General features: G+C 31.5%; 4 protein-coding genes across 7 annotated transcripts in view; 2 read left to right on the top strand and 2 right to left on the bottom strand.

Moving 5' to 3' along the window:
• LOC117682162 (uncharacterized) overlaps nucleotides 1–26,973 on the bottom strand; it is a 39,647-nt gene that overhangs the window by 6,322 nt on the left and 6,352 nt on the right. The window lies entirely within an intron of this gene.
• The window catches only part of LOC105335741 (EGF domain-specific O-linked N-acetylglucosamine transferase), a 132,809-nt gene that overhangs the window by 104,609 nt on the left and 1,227 nt on the right, over nucleotides 1–26,973 (top strand). Inside the window, exon 15 of the mRNA XM_066081910.1 lies at nucleotides 26,755–26,846. Within this exon, the coding sequence (XP_065937982.1) occupies nucleotides 26,755–26,846 (92 nt within the window). The remainder of the gene's footprint in view (nucleotides 1–26,754; nucleotides 26,847–26,973) is intronic.
• On the top strand, nucleotides 4,387–6,864 carry LOC117682165 (S-crystallin SL11-like). 2 transcript variants are annotated; one of them, XM_034449210.2, is made up of 4 exons: nucleotides 4,392–4,654; nucleotides 5,483–5,575; nucleotides 5,951–6,177; nucleotides 6,584–6,849. In XM_034449210.2, the coding sequence occupies exons 1-4, from the start codon at nucleotides 4,522–4,524 to the stop codon at nucleotides 6,743–6,745; spliced, it is 615 nt and encodes a 204-aa protein (XP_034305101.2). In that variant the 5' UTR covers nucleotides 4,392–4,521; the 3' UTR covers nucleotides 6,746–6,849. The 2 variants fall into 2 exon arrangements, with proteins under 2 accessions (XP_065937986.1, XP_034305101.2); XM_066081914.1 differs by lacking the exon at nucleotides 5,483–5,575 and having other exon boundaries at nucleotides 4,387–4,654; nucleotides 6,584–6,864.
• LOC117682166 (S-crystallin SL11) lies at nucleotides 11,935–23,709 on the bottom strand. Of its 3 annotated transcripts, none has more exons than XM_066081916.1 (4): nucleotides 23,405–23,709; nucleotides 13,314–13,406; nucleotides 12,729–12,955; nucleotides 11,935–12,306 (listed from the first exon to the last, which is right to left on the bottom strand). In XM_066081916.1, the coding sequence occupies exons 1-4, from the start codon at nucleotides 23,535–23,537 to the stop codon at nucleotides 12,154–12,156; spliced, it is 606 nt and encodes a 201-aa protein (XP_065937988.1). In that variant the 5' UTR covers nucleotides 23,538–23,709; the 3' UTR covers nucleotides 11,935–12,153. The 3 variants fall into 3 exon arrangements, with proteins under 3 accessions (XP_065937988.1, XP_065937987.1, XP_034305105.2); XM_066081915.1 differs by lacking the exon at nucleotides 23,405–23,709 and adding an exon at nucleotides 14,271–14,499; XM_034449214.2 differs by lacking the exons at nucleotides 11,935–12,306; nucleotides 12,729–12,955; nucleotides 13,314–13,406 and adding exons at nucleotides 16,994–17,375; nucleotides 17,806–18,032; nucleotides 18,360–18,452 and having other exon boundaries at nucleotides 23,405–23,638.

Below are 26,973 nucleotides of genomic sequence, written 5' to 3'. Positions count from 1 at the left end.
TCAAGTTTATGCATAGAAAAATCATATACAAGTATTCATTATTGGAGACATTGTTAGTCATTATGTTTCATGTTAACCTACAAAAATTTGTCAGAAATGAATTTACATAAAAGTCATACAGTATTGTTGGTAAATACCTGAACGATGATTAACGTCAATAATCAAAGGTTGAAATGAAAATGAATTAAATATAGTGCGATGTGTTGTATTTATAGCCTGTATTGCTTGTCATTACGCAATAAATATAATAGAAATGTTTACTTACTTCTATTTTTAATTTAGTTATCTTCAGCTTTGATAATAAAAGATGTAAATGTCCATTATAAATCATTGCTATTTTTAATTTTTATTGTTATTTAAAAAAAAATCAGCTCATATATCATTTGTTGCAAAATTTGTTTTCAATAGGCAAGTAATGTTCAAAACCGGAAATGCAGGAGTGGAAAGAGGGAGGAGAAAAGAACACAAAGACAATCAATCTTATAAGAAGACGGAAGAAAAAAAGATTAAAATTATGCTATGAAGGTCAAGCATATTTGAATGATAAAATGGAATTTCCGTCAAAAGGAATGTAAATCATATATTGTTAACGTCAATTAATGGATGAATGAATGAAATCACGGGTTTTGTAATTGTGGTGAATTTAAAGCTGAATGTTATCAACATCTGTGTTTGTTAATGTGTATAAATTGGAATGACTTTAGGGTTTAGAGGGTTTCCCCAGGCAAATACTTTTTAAGCAATCAATGAAATTGAAATTCAAAGCACACAAATCCGCATTTTGATTTCTAGTGATTAAACGTGTAGATGTTAAACAATGTGACATTTTTCCCTTCTGCAGGAAACAAACTTAGGTTGACATGACAAAAGTAACAGAAGCTGTGTACTATGGCGGTTTCACAAAGGTCACATCAGTGTACATCATTGACACTATAATGAGGATACATGATTATTCTATGAAAGCAAATCAAGACATTGTTAAATAATGTTGAAAATATTCACATTTTAATAAATCTTTAATTATATTGAAAGATCGTATTATATTATTATTTCCCCCTATTTTTATACACACAATGAAAAATTGATTATTGTATGTTAAAGGAACATAGTCACGATGTCAGACAAACCCCCCCCCCCCCGTTTTTAATAGTAACAATGCTTTAGTAAGGCATTTCTAATCATTAACGTAAATTTGAGAGTCATCTTTGTTGTGTAAACAAATCTAAGGTAATGTTTTTGTTTTCATTGAATGTTGAAAGGCAAATTCCATGTTTATACCTAAATGAATGTGGCAAACACTAGGAACAGTAACCTATGCTCAAAACGATTAAGCAGATAGTAAAAAAAGCTCGCAAAAGAAATCTTACCGGTTTATGAAATCAATGTAAGCAAAAACCTGGCACGAGCCATCTGACATGATAAAGAATTGTTAGCTATATATCTTGCTTATAACTCTACGACTGTTTTTGTTAATAATTAAAAATTCATTATGAACACAATAATAATAGAGAAAAATGACCAAATTTGTGACCATGCCCTTTTAAGATAAATAGTTTGAAAGTAAGATAGCATAAAAATCAATTCATAAAATTTTCACTACGCTTAAAATGAGAAGCCCCTCCCCATAGGGATTGATTATGTTTTGATGGAAAATTATCAGATACTTTAACTTCTTACTTTTTTTTAATTTTGAATAAGTATTTGAAATTTTGACATTATATAAAAACGTTGTGTAAATTATTCAAAATAAATAATACTGGATTTAAAATGAAAAAAAGTTAATTGTTTACTTAAACCAATTTATATAAGAATAATATTAATAAGAAGTATGAGTTATAATTTGGTAATTAAGTAAATAGAAAAACCGAGAAAAAAAAAACAAACCTTATCCAAAAATTAAAAATTATTCAACTATCTGGTAGCCATGCCCTAACCATTGCCAACCTCTAAATGCAACTACCTTATTAAAGTTGATATAATTAAAGTAACTTCCCATTCTTCATGACCGGTTTTATTTAGGTATTTACACGAAAATGTTTATATTTTTACTGGGAAGTTTATGTCCATTCAATGTTGAAAAAGAAATCACACTTTAGACTTTGTCCAGACTGTAGATTTACTATTTTGCGTATTATTATATTATTTGGGAAAATCGCAACAATCAACATTAATTAATTTATCAGATATTAATCCAATAAAGAAGTGGATATATCTTGCTAACACAAGTTATATACATGCAATATTCGCTTTCTTAATGCCCATATAAAACTCCAAAGAAAGCATTTTATTGTTTGAACTGAACTCATGTCGCACTTGGTAAATAATGTTACTTGATTTTTTGATTAAAAATAACACAAAACTTTTTTTTCTAAAAACAGTTGAAGAACCATTGAAATAATTTTCAATATCGAAAGGAAAAAGTGAAGAGGGGCTGAATAAAGAAAAATTTAGTACATGTTGAGCGGGTCGATGTCAAATTGTTCATCTAAGACAAACAAACTAAATTTAAATCATTCTGTTTAACAGGTAACGATAATTTCGTTGTGATATTAGTTATTTCATCATTATAAGGGACCAGCGTGCAACACTGATGTTGTTTTATTTAGTACTAATATTTGAGCAAGAGAGTCATGCATCAAAGATGTCCTAGATTTAAGTACAGTGTAAGATGGTAAATCATAAGAGCATAACTTTGATATTGGCAAGCAATCTGAATAGGCTTGGGCTTGGTATGGCAAGCATTTTTTTTTTGTACTTTTTCAGAACAACATGACGTAAGTTTCTAATTTAAAACAGATGTGTTAATTTAAGAAGATTGATATTTCTTTCACTGACATAAATATTTTTTAATTAGCGTTTACTCTAAAACACATATGGGACTACAAGTTCTCTATTTAAATGACTGGTTCATTATTTTAAAAAATTTGGAGTCCTGATTAATTTTCAGAGAAAATGTGTGTCCTAACAGAATAAGTACTTTTAGATGATTTTTTTAAACAATACAATTCATGCGAATACTAATAATGTCACTGGTACTCTCATTTCAATTTGTATTTTCGGTTTTTCCATTAATATTGCATTCAAAATATTTTATTAACATGAATATTAAGAAAAATTTAAATATGCTAATGCATGAGCTACAAGCAGCTATATAGTATGATAAGCAATGCTTTGAGCAGTCGAGGATACAATGTATTCAAAGACCATCCTCGTCAATCCTTGATGGTTTGGGGATAATTTGGAAAGCCTTGATTAGTTTGGGGTATTTTCATAGAATCCCAGAGATGTGACTCTGTGTTATACCTGCTTAGTTTATGAAAGGTAGAGCAGTATTAAAGCAGTGTTAAAGCATATCATACGCGATGTTAACGGTCTGGAGACGACATTAGATGGTCTTTGAGAAGTTGTCCTCTTTGTGTTAAAGTCTTTCAAAGCTTATTATTTCCTTAGTCATTGCCTTTTTTGTGGTTGACCAGAATGTCGTCCAGATTGCTGTACTTTTGGTTCTTCATTTGTTGCGATGATTCACCAATATCTTACATCCTGAATACGACGGGTCACGGTGTGGGAATCCGAGGTCGGTCAATTTTTAACTTATTTGTTTGTATTGTCTAAGCGGAATGAGCACCTGTACTAAACCCAGATACTCAATGAAACATTTTATAGTTTTGTGTATTCTTGTGCTTGTAGATATGTTTGCTTCCCTATAATTTTTCGTCCGAGTATATTTGTAGATAAGACTTAGACTTAATGTACCTATCGTTAAAGAAATGAATAGAAAACTATTACTTTACCTTGTTTGATAGCTTGTTCCTGCCCCAAAAACGTGGAAGGCACCGAACATTAGTCAGCAGCTGGGCAGGTTGCAAATTTTTTTTAATTGAAATTCTTCTGTATCGTGTTTGATTATAACAACAAAAATCAAATTACAAGACGTTTACCTTGTGTTCAAACAATCTCGATTATTTAGTAACTATGTCTGAAATAAAGTAGCTATCAATTTTGTTATAATGATTTTGGAGAACATTCCTTATCATATCTTATTGTTGTCTTGAATTAAATCCCTTTATAAGGCATTTTGTGAAAAACGTTTTTGTTAAAAAAAACTGATGTTAAATCAGAGAGATATTTTCTTAGTAAGCTACAATTATTCACTTATTGATCGTTGACCAGATATTTTAAAGCCTGTCAGATGCCAGTTAGTAGGAGGTCTGTGAAAATATTGTGTTTTACAAATGCTAAATAGCCGTCGTATACAACATATTTGCTAAAACTGAGTGTTTTAAGATTGAATGAGTCCACCTCTATTCATAAGTATCTGATAAGCTTACATCCGCGATGTCACATCCTTATTTTAGGTCTATTTATCATTCTCTTATTCATGAAATCTTAACACTCCTTAGTACGACATTTTTGACGTTAGTTTAGAGAGTGAAAATCTACAACATCCGCTTGTTTAGGTATATACATAACTTGTGATTGACTGGGTCTACAGAAGTTGCTTCCAAGACAGCTAACAAGATGCCGGCCTATAAATTAATGTACTTTGAGGGTAAGGGGAGAGCCGAGGTCATCCGATTGTCATTTGCGGCCGCTGGACAGTCGTTTGAGGACAAGAGATATTCAATAGAAGAATGGTACAAAGTGAAACCAAGTACGTAGACCTTTAAATTCAATCAAATTAAACTTTTGCATATGCTATAGCTAAAACAAAATTAAGCGTACTCTAAAGTTTATATGAGTGATTGAATATAAGAGGAGTGTTGAAATTAAGCAAATTGAATTATTGGTACTTCATTGCAAATACAAACATCACATGTTAGTACAGTGGCCGGTATAAAACATTGTTTGGGCATGTTTGTTTTGTGTCATCCCAATATAAATACACAACTTTTATTGATAGTAGCTGCAGACAGTAATTTAGAAAATACAAACCAGCTTGACTATGAATGTTGCTGTAGATTAACAACTCTGCAATAATGTTGGTAGCTGCTTGTGCTGATACTTTTTGTCCCAAAATGAAAGACTTTAGAGAGAATAATAAAAGAAAATGGTGAAGACTTTTCTATAATCTTCAACTACGATCCGTTGCATGATATTGGTCAAAGACCATCTCTATTGATTTTGAACTGCCCCTTAAGGAGACGCAGGGTATTTTCTGGATGACAGAGGAACACAAAAAGATATACACTTTTTTATCAAATTTATTCAAATTCGTTAAATAAAGAAAATTAAACAGAAAACAACAAATTAAATCTCGTTTCACATATCACAGCAAATCTTTACTATATTACTGATTGAACTACATGTATTGATCTGGATTAAATTACAAACTTTCTGCAGATGAATAATTCCTTTACTTATAGTCGGGTTCGTTTCTACGTTTAAAGCAACAGACGTTTTCTTTTGTCAGTGGCGGTCTTTTCTTAACGAAGAATGCGCTGTAAAAACGAGGTTTTTTAAATTGATGTTTGTTTTTTAGCAATTCCACAGCATCAGTTGCCGTGTCTTCAGGTTGACAATCGCTTTATCCCTCAGTCGGGAGCCATCATGAGATATATAGCCAGGGAATTCGGTACATGTTTGTTAATTTAGAGCGTTCCTGAAAATGCATCATTAAAATCCCAATCAAAAAGACACATAAAAAGGCGTTATTTTCCCAAATCTCTTTTTGTATTTCATTTCATTTTGTGATATACAGAAATGTAAAATCGTTGCGTAAGAATTGTTGTAATATGAACACCTTTTGAATTGCCAATATTCTTATGACCTTATGTTTATATCAGTTTGGAAAAGTAAACAAGTATAAGTAATGTGTCCCTCCTGCATGTATCAATCTTAGGCACGTGGGTCTAAATTAACCTTAAGTATTTGTTTTCATAAAAGCTGTAGTCGAGTGATCATATGTCTTTACAAACTTAGATAATCAGCATCACAATTCATGTTCTAGGGTTGTACGGTGATAATAATGACGAGAACACTCGTGTTGACGTCATTCTGGGAGCCTCCGACGATTTTTTAAAGAATGTCATGTCATGGTATTATGAAAAAGACGAAACCAAAAAAGAGGAAATCAATAAAAATCTGGAAGAAACCAAGCTTCCTCAGTTTTTCAGCTTGTTGGAGAGCATTCTAAAGGAAAATGATGACGGTGACGGCTACTTCGTTGGTAAAAAGGTAAGGCACAATCCTGACATATCTCCGTTTTTTTTCAATATTAAACAATTTCTTAAGAAGCTATCTTGCTGTGTGCAAAATAGAATATGCTTATGTGGCTCACATGATTTTTACAGAAAAGATTGAGGTTTGGAAAAAACGTTTGAAAACATGTCATAAAAAGAAAATCTTATATCATCGTTTTGCGATGATATATGATTTTTATCCAACTCGTTTTGTATTTTCTATCCCATCACTAAGGCTCGTGAAAAGAAAATACAGCAACTCTTTGAATAAAATCATATGCAATCGCAAATCATAAGAGATCCTATACGTAAAGGTGTTTAGTGTTTCGAGTTATTTTTTGTAATTCTTTCACAATTAATCTAACTTAACATTGTTTTTCATTGATTCATTTAACTTCCAGATATCGTTAGCGGACATTTTGATTTATGACATCACAGACCAGACCAGTTCTGTTGCAAAACTTCCTGCTTTTCCACCAAAACTGGCAGGGTTGATTGACAGAGTGAAGAACTATTCCAAGATAAAGGAATATCTAGCCAAGAGAGAAAAGTTAACGCAATAAAAAAAGTAAACACAAAACCAATCCGTTTGTTTCATTTTCAGTCCTGCAATTCAACAGTGTGCAAATACCATTTTTTGAGGGTATTTTACATATGAAATAAACTTTTTAACAGTGTTATAAAGGTAAAGTTGGGTAAAAAATCTGACTAGAGTACTCTAAGAATGACGCCATAATGTTCAAGGGGAGTTATAATTCGTTTTGTATGTTTGTAATGTACGTAGCCATCAATTTATGAGGAAGTAAGACTCTTACAAATATAATTCTAAAATAGTTTATTTTATTTCAAATGTCAGTCTTTATGCAGATACATTCTAATATTTACACACATGAAGTATTGAACCTAAACTGTTCACGGACAGATGTATGTATTTTTTATAATTAATAACAAGTATCTTTTTTAATACAACCGAGGATTGTATTTATATTAATCTTTTGGATCTCCTTTATTTTTCCTGGAAGACTGGGTGGCTGCTTTTTGACACTAAAAAAGAATATAGTCTGATTAAGGTAAACCTTAAATACTTAAATTATGGTATGATAAATAGATGTTAGAACATTTTTTCTATGTAGTAGGTAAAACTTCTGTTTACATTTTGGTCATTAGAATAGCGTTTACAGAAAAAAAGATTGTAAATAAATTTAAATACGTGGACATTTTCATGACCGCTGGTCTTGTCAAAACACCACTCACGAAGTAGTATATGTACCAGGTAGAATCAATGGCAGTTAAACATGAAAATGCACATTTCTGCGAATAGTAAAATAATGAAAACCGAAATAACAAGTAACAAATAACTTTATTATATCTTTATTTTAAAGAGACAGTACGCCGCATCTTATCAAAAAACTGACTTGAAAACATTTTCCGATTAGTTTCAGTATTTTGTACTACTCATGAATGTATAAACTTTCAGAAAATTACAAAGTTCTCCATGAAATAAATCTAATAATTTCATTAAAATTAATAATTACGTATAACCTATACATAATAACATCGCAACGTGTTACGGGGCTCAGCCTTCTATACTATTACACATGCGAATTTACTGTAAACAAAACACATGCAGGGCTCGCGAAGATTCTCCTGGACATGTTTGTTGATAAAGATATGTCATTTCTTCTTCTCACAGGTAATAATAGTTCAAATTTTTTAAAATAACCACAGTTTTTATTTTGTAAGCATGTATTTTGCATGTTTATTATAGGAGTTACTACAACCTCAATTCATTTTTGTAAATGAGGCCCCTTGAGGGGTTATTTGACATATTTATGTCTGTACATATTTATGTCTGTTCATTTTAAAATGAACCGAAATTTTGTAAACCATCAATGAATTATCGAGAAAGTGATGATGTGTTTCGTTAGAGAGTCCCTCTAACGTTGTATACCATAATGACCGTAGTCGGACGAAGATCTTGTAGTTTTCATCACGTGTCAATAACTGTCAATCAAAGTCCTCGTGGTACAAATAAACGATATAAGATTATTCCGGTTTTAACGACCCGTAAATTTCCGGAAGCTCATAATTATGTTAATGAGGTACATGTATGTTAAAGGGGCTTTTATGAATATAAACTATTACGATCAACGTTATTTCTTATTTCTTAACGATACAATGGGAAAATCTGAAGTAATTCATACATGTGTTTTCAGCTGTACTGTCTCTTTAATGAAATGAAATCGATCTATCAGTATAAAAGTTCAGACGCATTGAAAACCCGACATTGTTGACAGGTTGACGTTGCATAGATTATTCTCAAAGCTTACCTGGGCTGAAAAGTTTTTCTGATCTCTTTGAACAAATCTCTTTTGGGTTAAGTAAATTCATGGTTTTAAATTGAAGAGCCACATTTCGCTCTCCAGGGAGGATTTTTAAAACATATTATTCAAAATGTTTTGGTATTTTTCAAAACTTTTCTGAAAATTCATTTGACCAGAATAGATGTAGCTTGTGCAAACGCATCCTAAGGTAATGTAGATACGAGTTTGTTGACGTTATGAATCCCGGGTAAAGAAAGAGCCAAAGTGGGGGAGGGGACAGATTTTACATCGGAATACAAAGAGAAAAAACTTTAAAAATCGTTTTCGAAAATCAATCGACCAGAAATGATGTAACTTGTGTGAGAGCGTGAAAGAGAGAGAGAGAGAGAGAGAGAGAGAGAGAGAGAGAGAGAGAGAGAGAGAGAGAGAGAGAGAGCGAGAGAGCGAGAGAGAGAGAGATTTTAATCATCTCTGTCATGGAATCTATTCTGTTACGTTATCCAGGTAATTTGTAAATGACTTCATAAACCTATATTTGGCTTATATGAACAATGTGGGACATGGACCTCATGTCCATATGATGTCTCAGTTTTTATCAATAAGTTTTTTGTCAAAAAATATACCACGATTAGACCAGTTTTATAGATAATTAAAGCGTTCTTTGTTTTAAAATTTAATATCATAGGGGAAAAAAGTAAGCATAATCAACTCAAAAGATTTATAACTTTTTGAAAATCTGTCTTGAATAATTGAATTTATAAGATAAAACTAGAAAAGAAAAGATACAATTATTTTTTGAACTAATAATACTTTTAACAGACATAAAAGAATTCACATGCTGTATGTACTTGCCAGTCAAAACTTAATTTAGAAATAAACAGCAATTTAAGAAGTTCACTGGGAGATAAACTTGGTTGGTCACGTGATCAAATCCTGTGAAGCCCGAAGGGCATTTCAGAAAATTTAATCACTTACCAACCAAGTTCATATCCAGGTAAACTTATATTTACGTTTGAGAATGTCAAACTGTTCAGAATCATTAATATAACGTTGCTTTTACGTTTACAATATTACAACCGTCAAGTGATAAGCGCGTGCAGTTATTGTGACGTCACAAAAACGTTCATACAGAATTGAACATTTTCGCTTTTCTATATAAGCTCATATAAGGAAGCATATTTGCAAATGTCAATATCAATACATAAATGAAGTACAAACAGTTAAAGATAATAATTGCTTAATATAATATTTTGGAAAGAGTTTATTATAAATGTGAAATAAAATGTGTTAAACGTACTCACATTGTACGAAACTTCTTAAAGAGCGGGGTTTGTAGGATTGAATTTTCAATTTTTGATACAGGTTCTTCAGCTGAAATTTTGTTTGATATTAGACAATTTTGATACATGTACCAAGATATATTTATGTACCGAAATGTGTTAACTTATTGACCACATATTCCGATTTTACATTTTAGTAAAAAAAAATTTTAAGTCTGGTTCGCTAATCTTAAAAATATTTATAATTTTCTTTCATGTTTTAAGATTAAAAATTACATGCACCACCTGAATGTGTTAATATGTGCCTAATTTGTAGGTCATGACTTAATAGCAAGAAATGTTACCTGATAATGGCGCTGTGTCGTTTCCCGTTGAATTGCTTGTCATAATCTGATTTATGAATGACATAATAATGAGGACAGCAAAAGTAGTCGTCATTTTGGTGAACTTGATATAAAAAAATAAACAATGTAATATTATTCCTTGCATCTAAGTGACGTGATATTTGATTCATGATAAAATGACCTTCTAGCCTTTGAAAAACCGATTGATAAAATACGTGTATATATAATCTTATTAGAAGAAAGACAGAACAAATATTGTGCAGTTTAAGTCAAAAACATTTTAACAACTAAATTGATTTTTTTTAAAAAAAGAACCATAAAAATTCACATATCTAGCTATGATCAGTAACAAGAAACTTTTTTTGTTAACTCAGCGACCATTCCTTCAAAAATGTGTCCACATTTTTTTTAACTGAATGCACATTAAACGGTATATCTATTATCATTAGTAAACAAATGGCTATTAAAGAAAGAGTTTTCTGGTAATCTTAACGTTCTTGCTTAAAAAAAATGTGAAAAGAATTCCTTGAAATAATTGCACATAAAAGACATACAAAGTTGTTTATAAATACCTTAACGGTGGTGGACATCAACGAACAAAGGCTAAAATGGAAATGAATAAAATATTGAGCAATGTGTCGTATTAATAGACTGTGCCATTCGTATTTACGTAATGCTTATATTAAAAATTTTACTCACTTCTGATTTTTTTCTCCTTTTCTTCCTCTCTTTATTTTTCCTGTTGGTTATGAATATTGTAAATGCTTATTTTAGATCATGACGATTTATGATTTTCATTGTCAGTCAAGAAAAATCTTCTCATAAATCATTTGTTTCAACGAATGTTTTAATGGGCAAATAATGTTTAAAACCGAAAACGTGGGAGTGGGGGAAAAGGGGCCGTGACAATACTACAAATACAACTAGTCCTAAAAGAAATAAATAAACGCCAGAAATTGTGCAATTCTGGTTAAGCATATCGTAATAATTATATGGATTTCCCATTATTTGTAAAAATAAAAAATCATCGGCTGATGGATTTACTGAATGAAATCACAGGTTTTTACGATTTATAACTGGAGGTTATTAACATCTGTGCGCCCTTGTCGAAATTGTCAGCCTATACATATAAAAATGACTTGGTAATTATTCAAATATGGCAATGATACGTTTCAGGTTTTCCTTTTATTTATAAAGTGTCTTTAACGGATTTAGTTTGTTGATATACTCGTACGTCATCATTTTACATATTTGTTTTGTCTGAGAAATTAAAAAATAAAATTGTAAAACTGTTTTAAGTTGATCAAACGGGATATAAGATAATGTACGTTGCAGAAAATGCCAAAACCCTTATTAACGAATCATGTAAATATTTACAATGATAATCCTATTCTTGTTAAGATGTTTTTGTGTATTATCTTTTACATCTTGTTTAAAATATATTTTAATGGTGGTATTGCCATCAAGTGTTAATTTGAATAATTTGTACTGCAAGTTTTTTTTATTCTGATTTGCCAGACTTTGTATTATGTTGAGTTGTTAGAATATTATGTTGGCTTGTCAGATGATAATTTTGACTTGCCAGGTGTAATTTTTTTAATCAGAAAATTGATTTTCATTAGCGTCAGTGGATTTTCCTTTCATTCTGAATAGATAGCCTCCTCATCATCATTAATTAAATTTCATCCCATATGATTCCCAGGAGAATCACTGCGCCTCACCTAATGATTATGTAATCAATGTATCAACTCATTTCCGAACAACCAATGGAATCTGTTCTGGTTTTATATTCAGTAGCTCAAGATATTTTTTAAAAAATCCATTTAATTAACACAATACATAAACTAGTATATTACATCATACATAAAGATGGCATAAGAATGGTGATTTTGAATTAAAATATTGATGACACATGAGAAAAGTCCTTAAAGTTGCCTGTACCAATACACAACAGTCCGGAAAATAGAATTAATCTAACGGATGGGTTTCACGTTGATTTAATGGTAACTTTTCCTTTTTGTGTTCAATCTCCTCTTTTAGCAAGATATTCCTTTATCTTGGGATGATTCTTCACTCTGTCAATTAGCCCTCCCAGTTTTGGTGGGAAAGCCGGAAGTTTTGCTGCAGCGCCGACCTGGTCAGTGATGTCATAAATCATGATGTCCGCTAACGATATCTGGAAGTTAAAGGAACACAATTTCAATATCTACACTAAATAGAAAAGTCAATACAGGCTTAACTTGGTGAAATGTAGAATGTTTGAAAACGAAATAGTTTGCACCAGAATTAGTTTATATTGCCTTAAAGTGGTATGAGACATCTGTCGATTTTAATGTGGATTAAAGTACATTTAAATTAGAATACTTTCACCGGTTAAGAATTTTCAAATTTTACACTATTTAACAAAGAAAAATAGCTTTTGAAATTTTTGGAGGGAAAAAAATGTAAAACCCCAGCGGTATTTTTTTTTTATATTTCTTCGTGGAGGCTCGGGTTTAAGAAAATTTCACAACTGGTGCGACATATTTACATATCATGAGAGATTCTGAATGTGTGGTATGAAATATGAAATGGTTATAAGTTAAACCAGGCCTCTACCTTTTTACCAACAAAAAAACCATCCCCGCCATTATTTTCCTTTAAAATGTCCTCCAACAAGCTGAAAAACTGAGGAAGCTTGTTTTCTTCCAGGTCTTTCTTTAACTCTGCCCTTTTGGTTTCGTCTTTTTCATATCTAAGTGCAAAGGCGTTCTTCAAAAAATCTTCGGCGGTTCCAATGATGACGTCAACACGAGTGTTCTCGTCATTATTGTCCCCGTACAACCCTAGAGTACGAATTGAAATTCCAATTTAATAAGTACTTAGATTTGATATATTTAAGGGGAAAATGGTCCACCCCTCTTACATTTTTATATTCTATAACCAGGATGATCTGACATAAAAACTTAAAAAAACTATTGATAGTTCGAAAAGTATTCAGGATTAAAAAAATAACCTGTCACACAACGCTTTTGCATAGCAAAATATCAAGAAAGTTGGAAAAAAAAGTAAAAAATGAGAAAATTTGACACAAATAACGCAGCCTTGAAATTGTTTATGCGGATTTTTTTTTTTGGGGGGGGGGGGAGGGGATTGTAGGATGCATTTTCAGGAGGGCTCAAAAATAAAAAGAAAAACATATACCAAATTCCCTGGCAACATATCTCATGATTGCTCCAGACTGAGGGATAAGGCGACCATCTACCTGAAGACACGGCAACTGCTTTTGTGGTATTGCTGAAAAACAGATAGCAAATTTCTGGGTTGCTTTGTACTCCGCATTCTTTTTAGTCATGAAAAGACCTATCTACCTTAAGGAAAATGTCATCTTTTTGCCTTGAACTCGACTTTAAGAAAAGAATTATTCATCCGAAGAAAATATGTCATCTAATCCACAAGAAGAGCAGCAGTTAAGAATGCATTTATTTACAAGTTCACAGTTTTCTGTGATTTGTCAAATAAACTTTGTTTTGTTTTTGATGTTGTTGATTATTTATCATTGTTTAAGAATTTTGCATGAATTTGATCGGAGTGTTTTGCACCGAACCAGAAGATATTGTATATACTAGCCCAACCATTAAATGACACTAGCGTGCCGCTGTCTCCCAGACATTTCATCGGGCCTCGCTCAGTTGTTGTTTAAAATCGATAAAAAGCGTATTTAACACGCTCGAGCGATAGCTGAAACTGAACTATATGGACAATACATTCATTTTGAAACAAACAAAAATATTTTCTGATTGCAAGCAACCATCATTATCATTGCAAAACTGTTAATCTACGAAAACAACCACAGCTGAGTTGATTAAAAGTTTCCTGTGGAGCTACAGTTCTGCAGCTTCTCTCCAAGAAGTAGTGTATGCATATAGGGGTAACTCAAAACCAGCATTTAAAAACAAAAGTTGATGTTCGTCACTGTGCAAGTATCTGATAGTTGTATTTGCGATAAGTACCTAAAGTTCAACTGACTTCATTTCTTCACACGTCTTATTTTTCCTTACTCTTATGAAAATCTTAAGAATACGCTTAATTTTATCTTAATAAAATTATTGAGATGAACTTGCAAAACTCTGATTTGACGGAATTAATAGATATACATACTCGGTTTCACAGCTTGCCATTCTTCCATTGAAAGTGGAAATCTTTTATCCTCAAATGACTGTCCAGCGGCCGCAAAGGCCAATCGGATGACCTCGGCTCTCCCCTTAGTGTCAAAGTACATCAACTTGTATGCCGGCATCTTGTTACTTGTCTTGGTATCGACTAGTGTAGTCCTGGTCTATTGCAGGTAATATATATAAATATAGATTTGAGCAGACGAATGTCCTTAATATTTACTCTCCTAACTACAGGGTGACGCAAAAGTTGGCGAAAGTAACTGCATGTTCTTTGTACCCGTCATCTTCCAATTTCTATTGTAAGGTTAAAAATTCCATGCACCACCTGAATGTGGTAATATGTGCCTAATATGTAGGTCATATGAATGACATAATAATGAGGACAGCAAAAGCAGTTGTCAGTTTGGTGAACTTGATATAAAAATAAAATAAACAATGTAACATTACTTCCTTGCATCTAAGTGACGTGACATTTGATTAATGATAAAATGACCTTGCAGCCTTTGAAAAACCGATTGATAGAATACGTCTTAATAAAATTTTATAAAAAGAAAGAGAGAAATATATTATGCAGTTTAAGTCCAAAACATTCTAACTTCTAAATGGGTTTTTTTTTTAAAGAAACATAAAAATTCACATGGGTATCTAGCTATGATCAGTTACATGAACGGTTTTTTGTTAACTTAGCAACGATACCTTTAAAAATGTGTCCAGATTTTTTTAACTGAATGCTCATTAGGTCGTCTATCTATTATCATTAGGAACAAATGGCGAGTGATAATTGACTATCAAAGAAAAACTTTCATGTAATCTTCACGTTCTTGCTTTAGAAAAATGTGACAAGAATTCCTTGAAATAATTACACATTAAAGACATACAAAGTTGTTTATAAATACCACAACGGTTGTTGACATCAATGAACAGAGGCTAAAATGAAAATGAATAAACTATTGAGCACTGTGTCGTATTAATATATATATTAATATACTTCGCCATTTGTATTTACGTAATGTTTATATTATAAATTTTACTCACTTCTGATTTTTTTTTTCTCCTTTTCTTCCTTTCTTTATTTTTCTTGGTTATGAAAATTGTAAATGCTTATTTTAGATCATGACTATTTATTATTTTCATTGTAAGGCAAGAAAAATCCTCTCACAAAGCATTTGTTTCAAAGAATGTTTTAATGGGCAAATAATGTTTAAAACCGGAAATGTGAGAGTGGGGGAAAAGGGGCGGTGACAATACTATAAAGACAATGTCATAAAAGAAGTAAATAAACGCTAGAAATTGTGCAGTTTAGGTTAAGCATATCGTAATAATTATATGGATTTCCCATTATTTGTATAATAACCATCGGCTGATGGATTTACTGAATGAAATCACAGGTTTTTATGATTTATAGCTGGAGGTTATTAACATCTGCGCGCACTTGCCGAAATTGTCAGCCTATATATATGAATTAAAATGACTTGGCGCTTACTAGTAATTATTCAAATATGGCAATGATATGTTTCAGGTTTTCCTTTTCACACATATGTATTTATAAACTTTATAAATTGTGTTTAACGAGTATAGTCTGTGGATGTACTAGTAGGTCGTAGTAGTATATGATTGTCTTGTCCGAGAAATTTAAAAAAGAGTTGCAAAACTGTGTTAAGTTGATCAAACGGGATATAAGGAAACATATGGTGAAGAAAATTCCATAACCCTTATGAGCGATTCATGTAAATATTAACAACGATAATCCTAATCTTTTTAAGATGTATTTGTGTATTATCTTTTACATTTTGTTTAAAATATATTTTAATGGTGGCATTGCCATCAATTGTCAATTGAATAGATTAAACTGCTTATAAGGTTGTTTTATTCCGACTTGCCAGACTTTTTTATGTTGAGTTGTCAGAAGATTTTGTTATACCCCTGTAAAACAGTTACTATATAACTCTATACGAAAAAAAGTCTAGCATTTTGACTGTTGGACTGGAACTGTTAGATTGGAACTGTTAAAATCGACTGTTAAAAAAGACTGTTGACCGGTGACGTCACATTCCGCGAAAACGTGTTATTGATTAGAAGGGGTATAACAAAACAGTTGTTGACTGCGTCTCGGGCAACAGTTGATCTGTCGGACCGGCTCGCAAACTGTTGCCCAAGGCCGAAGGCCTTGGGCAACAGTTTGCGAGCCGGTCCGACAGATCAACTGTTGCCCTCGACCCCAGTCAACAACTGTATAATGTTGACTTGTCAGATGATTATATGTCTTTTATCTGCAGGAAATTGATTTTCATTAGTATTAATTAATAGTATTAATTAGTGATTTTTTTCTTTAATTATGAATAAATTGCATTCTTAAACACTTGTAGTATCATTATTAAATTTCATGCCATATAATTCCCAGAGGTATCACTGCTTCCCACCTTATGATTAGGTAATCAATATAGAGCCATTTTAACGAGAGCTTGGACTTTGGGTAGTTGTGTCAAACAGCCATGTGACGTACGTAGGTCTGTCTATTTCTTCTGGCTTTTGAGCTAAGACTACGCAATCTGTGTATATTTCACTTGAAACCAGCGTCCTTTAAACTTGTTTAGAAATAGATAGTTACGTCCTATCGAAAGTCCAAGGAATTGTTAAAATGGTTCTATCAACTCATTTCTATACAACCGTTGGATTCTGTCCTGGTATATATTCAGTAGATGAAGATGACTTTTTCAACAATTTATTTTATTAACACAATACATAAGCTAATACATTACAGCTTACATATAGATATTATAAAATGGTGACTTTGAATTAACGTTTGATGAAACATGAGAAATGTCCTCAAAATTACCTGTATTTATACATGTACACGGCAGGCCTTAAAAAAGAAATAGTTTCAAACTAACGGATTAGTTATATGTTTGTTTTATGATAACTTTTCATTTTGTGTTCACTTTCCTCTTTTAGCTAAATATTCCTTTATCTTGGGATAGTTCTTCACTCTCTCGATCAGCCCTCCCAGTTTTGGTGGGAAAGCCGGAAGTTTTGCAGTAGCGCCGACCTGGTCAGTGATGTCATAAATCAAAATGTCCGCTAACGATATCTGGAAGTTAAATGAACACATAATTTCAAGATCTAATAAAAATGATGTCAGTAGAGGCTCACCTAAATGAGCTATGGAATTTTTGAAAACGAAATAATTTGCACCAGATCTATTTATATTACTATAAAGCTTGAAACTGTTTTCTATAATGATTTATCATAATGATGTTTGCACCACCATATATGAAACATTTTTATTAATGAACTGTAAAAATTAAATGACTTTTAAATTTTACTGTTGAAATCATGCAAAAAGTTACAGGATATCAAATTTGGCATTATGATCTATGATTTTAATTGTTATATTTCTACATGGAAGCTCGGGTTTAAAAAAAAATTAACAACTCGGTTCAACAAATTTACATATCAAGAGAGATTTTTAATGTTTGGTATGAATTATGAAATAGATATAAGTTAAACCAAGCCTCTACCTTTTTACCAACAAAAAAACCATCCCCGTCATTATTTTCCTTTAAAATGTCTTCCAACAAGCTGAAAAACTGAGGAAGCTTGTTTTCTTCCAGATCTTTCTTTAGTTCTGCCTTTTTGGTTTCGTCTTTTTCATAATGAATTGCAATGGCGCTCTTCAAAAAGTCTTCGGCGGTTCCTATGATGACGTCAACACGAGTGTTTTCGTCATTATTGTCCCCGTACAACCCTAGAGTACGAATTGAAATTAAAATTTAATAAGTACTTAGATTTGATATAAGCAAGGGGAAAATGGCCCATCACTCTTATATTTTTATATTTACATCCAGGATGATCCGACATAAAAACTTAAGAAAACTATTGACAGTTCAAAAAGTATTCAGGAATAAAAAAAAAAACTGTCACAGAACGCTTTTGCAAAGCAGAATATCAAGAAAGTTGGAAAAAAGTAAAAATGATAAAAATAAAGCCTTGAAATTGTTTTATGTGGATTTTTAATTTGGATTGTAGGATGCATTTTCAGAAACGTTCTAAGATAAAAAAAAACATCATATACCAAATTCCCTGGCTACATATCTCATGATAGCTCCGGACTGAGGGATAAGACGACCATCTACCTGAAGACACGGCAACTGCTTTTGTGGCATTGCTGTAAATCAGATACCAACTTTCTTAATTAATTTGTACACCACATTCTTTTTATCTACAACATTTAAAAGACTTGGCTACTTTAAGGATATGTGAACCTGACATGAAACAAATTGAATAATTGGAAAAATTGATTAAACAGACCCTAATTGATTCGCTTTTGTAAAAAAGGACATTTTAAGCATATGTAAATGAGTTCGTTTCCATGGCAACGACCTTCATACTTACCCATGTTCAAAAAATTAAAACGAGAAAAAAAAACTTAAATGCAAATTAAAAACGTCATAAAAGACATATTGACAATTAACTAGAAAACTCTTCTTACCAAAATATTAAAAAGGTTAATAAAATACTTTATTTATCTGAAAATGGATTATTGGAATTCCTTTTATCTAATCCGCTATTTTAGTTTGAATTTCCTCTGGCCACTAAAAAAGTTAAATTGTTTGACCTGATCAGAGCTAGAAAAATTGCAAAAAATACTATTTGTTATATTTAGACTCTTAATTTGTAAATGTTATTTGGAAGAAATTATAAAAAGCAACAGAATGATAATAAATAATTGCTATGTTGGTGAATTAGAAAAACAGATAATAACGTCTGAATTTCCTCTGACCTCTATTAAAATAGATGCTACAAACCCTACTCATCTGTTAGAAAAGGCGTATAATTCAGTTTTAAATGGCTTTCAACTAGTTATACTGTGAACCTGCATAAGTTCTTGTAGAAAAAAATTAATGGAGTTGTGTTGCACATACTACTAGTAATTGAATGAAATAGGCTGAAAATCCGAATTTCCTCTGACCTGACTTTTACAAAAATTCACTCTGCACGCTTCATGAAAGTCAACACTGCCATAAATGATTGTATTTCTAAAAACCAAACATATAAAGAGAAGAGGATTCTTTAATCTGACATTTTTTTCACTTTCAGTGTATATTAAAGAGTGTATTTTAATGGTAATTAACAAACTGAGAGCCATAAGTTGTGCATCTGATATAATCAAGAAACTCTGGTCTCTGTACACAAAAGAAAAAAATGCATGAAAACTTTTATACACACAATTTTTATTAAGCCTTTGCTGAATGATTTTAAAATACAATATCAAACCAAATAAATAACAGGTTTCCTAAAAAATCATATATTGACTGTAATTAATTTGAATTTCCTAGCTCTATCAATCTTTAAACGTTTTGTCTGATTTTCAAGGTATTGCATTAAAATGGGTATTGAAAATTATGAGAATCTCTCAAATGATTACAGGTATAAAATGAAATCTGATAATTAATCATGATAATTCTTTAGATCATATCATCTGATTGGACTGGACAACACTACATTTCTGAGATGATTTATGATTTGTCCTTAGGTATACACATGTATGCAATCCTATAGTTCCTATATATATGCTGAACTTTAAACTTTGAACCCGTCCTTGGTCCCCATAATTGGTCTTGGTGCTAATTATAATGTATGATTTTGACTTTATCAGAATAATTATGCAGGGTAATATATTACAATGTTTCAGCCTCAATTTGAACTAAAAAATAGAAAATGTGAAAGGCCACACCAATTAAATTTCTTTTTCATTGGATCCTGCACACTCATGTTTAAATAAAACTTAACAAATCGTATCATTATGTACCACCTACATTTACATTTTTTTTCATGTAAAAATGATAATATAGATAAAGTATCTATACCTGTATGTATAACAATTAACATTCTTATTCACAAAAATCATTTCAAAAAATATTTAAAATAAAAATTGTACTCAACCATTCATTCAAAAACGTCATTTAAGAAGTCTACCATTTTCTGTAAGGCTTGTGTATATAAGTGTCATAATAATAAAACAGACTTCAGACAGATAAATGGATGGACAGACAGACACTGATATACAGAAATGATGATTTGATATACTATGCAATCATAAAATTAAACATAATTATAGACATATATCTTAAAAATCAGTTACTCCACATGACCAGTAAATAGTATATAGCCATTACAAACTTCATTACTGCACTTGGTCAGTATATACAACTTTTGATGTCTATCAATTGTATTTCTTATAGCATATGCATGTATCATATGATATATAATTTTTACAATAATAATTCTTAATTGAATGCATTATATGTCCAAGTTATTCATGACTTTTGAAGTTTCAGAAATGGTTTTCAAATCCAATTGCAAGTAATGTAATGAATCATAAATGGTAGATTATCACTGGTTTTGTCCAGCTTCATATTTCAGGATATGTTGTGTTGCTTATTAATTGTCTTAATATTATATCATAAATGTTCAAATAAATATTGTGACATCCTTAAATTACCAAATAAGTGCTCCAAGTCATCAATCGGGAAAGGCTTTATCAGGATGAACATAATAGAATCAATCTGATTATCAGCACTTCTCTTCATCAATCATGGTTTCAGTTCTTTACATTAGTCTTTAATTTTTCCGCATTGTGTCTTGTATTAGGAATGACCTCGTTAACACATACCAGTGATGTTCTCATCTCTTGGAGGTTTGAAAAATCTGTATTAAAAAAACCAAAATGATATTACTGGTACTATTAATTATAACATAAAAGAAGGACTCATATGAAAAGATGATTTTAAGACGCTACATGTAGAAAAATAAAATTAATATGGGCATATTATGAAAGTATATGCAACATAGACAGACAGAACCTTATATAACTGGATTATCCTCTCAAAAAAATTTGATATCAGGTGAAACTTATCAACATTTTATTCTAATCTTTAACATTTGAATTTTTGTTACTTAACATGACAATTTCAAATCTTATATGACTGTTTGTATTTAGAAATCTTATGTTTTCATGAATTGAATATAATGGGGAAAAATAAGAAATTGTAACAATAATGAACACATCACATGAAATCTAAATATGATGTGTGCAATTCTATCAACCGATAAATCAAAATATACTAATTTTTCTTTCAACTGTACTTTGATTTTTACAGTTCAATAAAGAGGGTGAATATCAGTCAGCTGTTCCAATGGATTCACAGTACAGTGACTCAACATTAATTTCATTATCAGTTAATTATTGATAGTGAATAAAAAATTAATTCTTCTTGTTATGAACTATATATGTGCTAAAAAATATCATTAATACAAACATATAACCTATTTTCTTAAAAATATACTGTTCAAGCTAATGTGCATGAAAGTGTTAATTACACTATAAATCATTTTGTGAGTAAATGTTGGTAAATAAGCTTGTCATATGCTAGAGTTAACTCAGGGCCCTCTATGCTAACAGCTGGGTATATACGCGCCTGGTTAACTTTACCATTTATCATCATGGTGGTTAATTTCATTTGAGAAAATTCGAACTAAAATTGTGATTATTTTAATTACAATGACTGAATTAACAATAATGTTTATGTTTGAACAAATTAATATTATTGTGTAGCTATTCTGCAAATCTGCATATAGGCTAGGCGATATTGTTTTCACGTGGATAATATACGAGCATAATACTAGTAATCTGTAACGTTTACATAATACAATGTACATGTCATGATATCACACCTACCATGCTTACTGCTTGCAAATGACAGGTTTAGATCACAGGGAACAGGTGTATGGTCTCGTCCTTTTTTCACACCATTTTAATGACAACCGACATCGGTTTGTGTTCGCAATATTCGTCATACACTAATCATGATATCCATCAGTTTCTGTCATTCCAACTTGTTGTTTACATCCAGATTTGGGAAATTACCGGAAATCGGCGCAGGTATGTTTACGACATATTCACCCCTGCGAATGTGTTCGGAATGTTTTCTTTATCGTTGCTAAGTATATAATAAATCCAGAGGTGCTCGAATTAAAGTTCACGAGACTTCACCGAGATTAGTTCAGTTCCTGTGAAATTTCGAGCGGAAGTATATGTGTTCGGATAATATTCTCAAAATACCTAAGTTCTGGTCGTTTTTTACATTATATCCTACTTTGTTTAAGTTAAACATGAAATCTTTTAAGATGTATGGGTTTTTTACAATGATGATGTTCAGAACAGAGTTATCGTTCGTGTTCAACCACGTGTAGAGTGATTGAAAATATAAACATTGGGTTGCTTTAAAAAATCATAGCCATATTTGATGCTTGTTGTGTGCAATACCATGTTTTTAAAAAAAATTAATGGGTGTCTGTTTTGCATAAAAACTTAGTATATCGAGACATTTTCAAGGAACTTTCTGCATAAAAGTAGTATATTCTGTTTCACTATTGATGGTATTACTAAGTCAGGCGAGAATCGAAAACTAGTCCTCAGGGGGATCTCTACAAGCATGTTAATTGTTGCAACAGCAGACAAAAACATTTTTTTGTATTGTCACATTTATTTCTAGAACACATTTTATCCATGATTAATGAAGATAAAGTTTAAAATCAATAAACCTCTCGATTTTATATTTGACTACAAGTACCTAGATTCTATATGAAATAGGCTATAAACACGAGGCACGATTTTTACTGTGAAACTGATCAAAAAATCAAATAAAAACATGTGGTCTAAAATTTAAATGACAATTATATTTGCAGGGGTGATATTTGCACTAGCGCGCCAATGTCTCCCAGACAATTCACTGAGCTGTTTAAAATCGATAAAGAGCGTATTTGAACAGGATCTTGCGACAGCTGAAAGTTGAGCTTTATGGACAATACATTCTTTTTAAAACAAACAAAAATGTTTTTACTTTACAAGCAACTATTATAACCATTGCAGAATTGTTAATCTACGAAAACAACCACACCTGGCTTAATTTTAACACACGTCTTATTTTACTCACTCATAAAAATCTGAATAATACGCTTAATTTTTCTTTTCAGCTAATACAGATTTTATCTTAATAAAATTATTGAAAAGAATTTGCAAAACTCTAATTTGACTGAATTGATAGATATACATACTCGGTTTCACGGTTTGCCATTCTTCCATTGCAAATCTCTTATCCTCAAACGACTGTCCAGCTACCACAAAGGCCAATCGGATGACCTCGGCTCTCCCCTTAGTGTCAAAGTACATCAACTTGTATGCTGGCATCTTGTTACTTGTCTAGGTATCAACTAGCGCAATCCTGGTCTATTACAGGTAATTTATACATCTGAGCAGACCAATGTCCTAAATATTTACTCTCCAAACTACAGGGTGACGCAAAAGTTGGCGAAAGTATCTGGATTTTCTTTATACCCATCATTTTGCAATTTCTATTGTAATAATTCACATTACAACAGTATTGTGTAATATATATTAGAGAGCACTAATGTACTCTCCTATTGGTCTCTAACGCAGGACACAAAAGTCGTGTAGGATACATATTCATTTGTTGACAACTCAAGAATGAAAGACAAGTGAATTCGAATATAGGACAAACATAAAGATGTGACAAAGCAAACATTTCGGGTCAATTACTAGAACGCTAGGCGAGTCATTTCACCTAACAAACAAACAATGGCATCGACGTATGAAATTAAGCTTAAGAAATATGCAGACAGTGTATGCATTATTTATCAATTGTTTGAAGAAAACAATATTTTATAAGCTTTCTAATAAGATAACATCTGTCATGGTTCAAACTATTTGTTAAATCATCAATAATTATATAATTGTAACTTACCAAGAAAATTCCGTACCGATTTGACATCAATGTTTTACAAAACTGTTTTCTTGAGAAAAACAAATCAATCTGAGAAAACTATATGAAAACTACGACACAAGACCATTAGTATCGATATCATTTTTGGGGAATCGGGGCTTGGGGGGGGGGGGGGCACCCCGATTCCCCCATCAATGATACTATATAATCTGAAAATTTTAAAACATAAATTCAATGTTTTCCAATTTTAGGTTGACTTACTTTGATAGGAAAAAACAATGTACAGAAATAGTGTTAATTTTATCTAGAACACGTCAAATTGTTGTAAAATATTCAATTATTATTTTGAACATATCAATTTTCTTTTAAACTAGGGTATTCTTTTGGGGCAACTTCGATCTTCCCTTTTTCGCCTTGAACGCAAAGATGCGAGAGTGCGAGGCCAATACCACACAATTTAATGCAGGTATCGTACGTAACAATTTTGCACATTTTTTAAACTTCTGACCTAGGGATTTCTTTTTTTGTTCTACATATTAAAGTTATTGCTAAAAGGCATCAAATGGTCAAATAAAAAAAATCTTTTACCACCTGGTTTGTTCCAGGGGTCTTATCAAAGTTATTTTTTGTATGCCCAATTACTCAGTTTATCAGATAATGGCTATTTTTTATTTGACAAAGACAGAAATGGTGATCTTTATAGTATTATTAAAACATTCAGACATATTTAAGTAATAAAAAGATATATAAATCACATATTAAGGGTCCTTAATATAAAATACATGGTTAATGTCTTGAAATAAATGCATTAAGCGATAATTAGGCGGGTTAAGAAAACGTGATAGAGGGCTAGGCTTGCTGAACCCTCTTCACGTTTTCGACCCGAGCCCAAATATAGCTTATACTTCGAGACATTTATGTTTATTCCCCAATATAATATCACTTTTACGCATCAAACGAGCTATTTTCAACAAATTTCGCTGAATATCTGCAGTTGAAACTATCACGCCATGGCGTCAACAAAGCAAAAAGATGACGTCATAATACAAATGAAACGCTGCGCGAAAGCGTGCGTACTCGTTCTGTACTCGGCCTCGTTAATATTTATTCTGACATATCTCATTTAAATTTACCATTGCTGGATAAGCCTAATTATTATGTCGTCCATGAAAATATAATGACCGCCACGACGTGTATGCACTTCAAGACTTCTGTTACTTTTCACTCAGCTTACTGAAAACCAACTTTTATTCGCGTCCGAGAAATTTTTGCCGCGAACCAATCCTTTGTCTATAGTTTTTATAATAATACAGGTCTGGATAAGGCTTGGTCGCGAACATTAGTCGTCACGAACCATTTTATTGGCAGTTAATCGCGAAATAAAGTCGCCGCGAATAAAAAATGCAATTTGCATCAAGTGAAAAAAGATTTTAAATGTTCTGCTAAATAAGTGTTTGGCAGAAGTGAGTATTTTGAAGAAGTTGCTTGTAATTAATAAGCAAGTTTCCTAATGAAATTGGAAACTCATGCATTTATAAACTTGGCAACTTCTAATTTATACCTATAGTCAACAATATTATGCATATTTATTGAATAATTGTAATATGTATATTTCAGCTTGTGAAAGCCATGCGAACTGTAGGAGAATTTGAAGTTCAAGTTGTTACCTATAACAGGTAATCTTAAATCCTTAATTTTGAGTTTTATTCTTTTGATTGTCATAATCATAATCCTTGTTCGCAAAAGATAAACATTTTAAAGAAAAAATAAACAACTGTCACCATTGTTCATAGTGCAAGTTTGATTCTACACCAATTTTCCCTATTCGCAAGCATTTTCGAGGTTCAAATAATATGAACAGAAAATGTTTTTTAATTTTTTGATATACAAGTCATGTAAATTATTTTTTACTTATAAAAATAATTGACTTAATGATGAATTGAAATATAAATGTCATGCATTTATTCACACCAAATTTTAAACTCTTCAGTGTATTACTTTCAATAGATTATCTGTTTTCTCATAAAAAATACAATTTTTTTTATAATTTTATTATGAGTAAGAGCACATATCGTTCTTTGAACAACAAAATGTTTTATCAGAAATAATACTTTAACGATACAAAAAAAAAACACCAAAATTTGGGTGTAGAATTCCACCTTAAAGCAATGAACAATATGGGTACATGTACATGTAATAAGTAAACTATTGAATCTGAAGCATGTTAAGTGTTTATTTTATTTTTCAGGGACATGCCATCTAAAGAACAAATCGAGGTATGCAACATGAATTCAGTTTAGCTGTAAACCTTTTAAACTGATGAATCTCTGATATAAAATTTTCATAAGATTGTTGAACAGTGATGTATGAGCCTTCAATATGATGATAATTAATATCCCCTGTAAGATAAATAATTACAGTGTTAAGCTTGATCGTTGCGGCCATTTCTGGTCTGTATTGATCTCCTTCAGAAGAAGAGCTTTATATTAATGTATAAGAAAATACCCAAATTCAAAAGGTGAAATGTATGGATTTTTTCTTTTAAAAACTGATATGGTAGTTAATAGCTAAACAAATCATATCTTAAAATTTTAGGCAGGTCTGATGGTTTAATTTGTTGACCATCCAGCCTCGTTAAATGAATAAAATTTCTTTATTTTGAAGACCTCTTACAACAGTGACATATTCATCGGTATGCATGGAACTGGGCTGACTCATCTTCTCTTTCAACCAGACTGGGCAGTGGTTATTGAACTGTAAGTGGAGTAGAACAGACAGAATGTTGGCTATGGTTAAACAATCATTGTTTTTCTTTGAGCCATAGAGACACTGCATTATTACTTTAAATTTATCAAGTGATTAATATGTATATATTTAGTAAGT

This window comes from Magallana gigas, chromosome 4, assembly GCF_963853765.1.
Source record: "Magallana gigas chromosome 4, xbMagGiga1.1, whole genome shotgun sequence".
NCBI lineage: Eukaryota > Metazoa > Mollusca > Bivalvia > Ostreida > Ostreidae > Magallana > Magallana gigas.
This window is presented reverse-complemented; position numbering and strand designations above follow the sequence as displayed.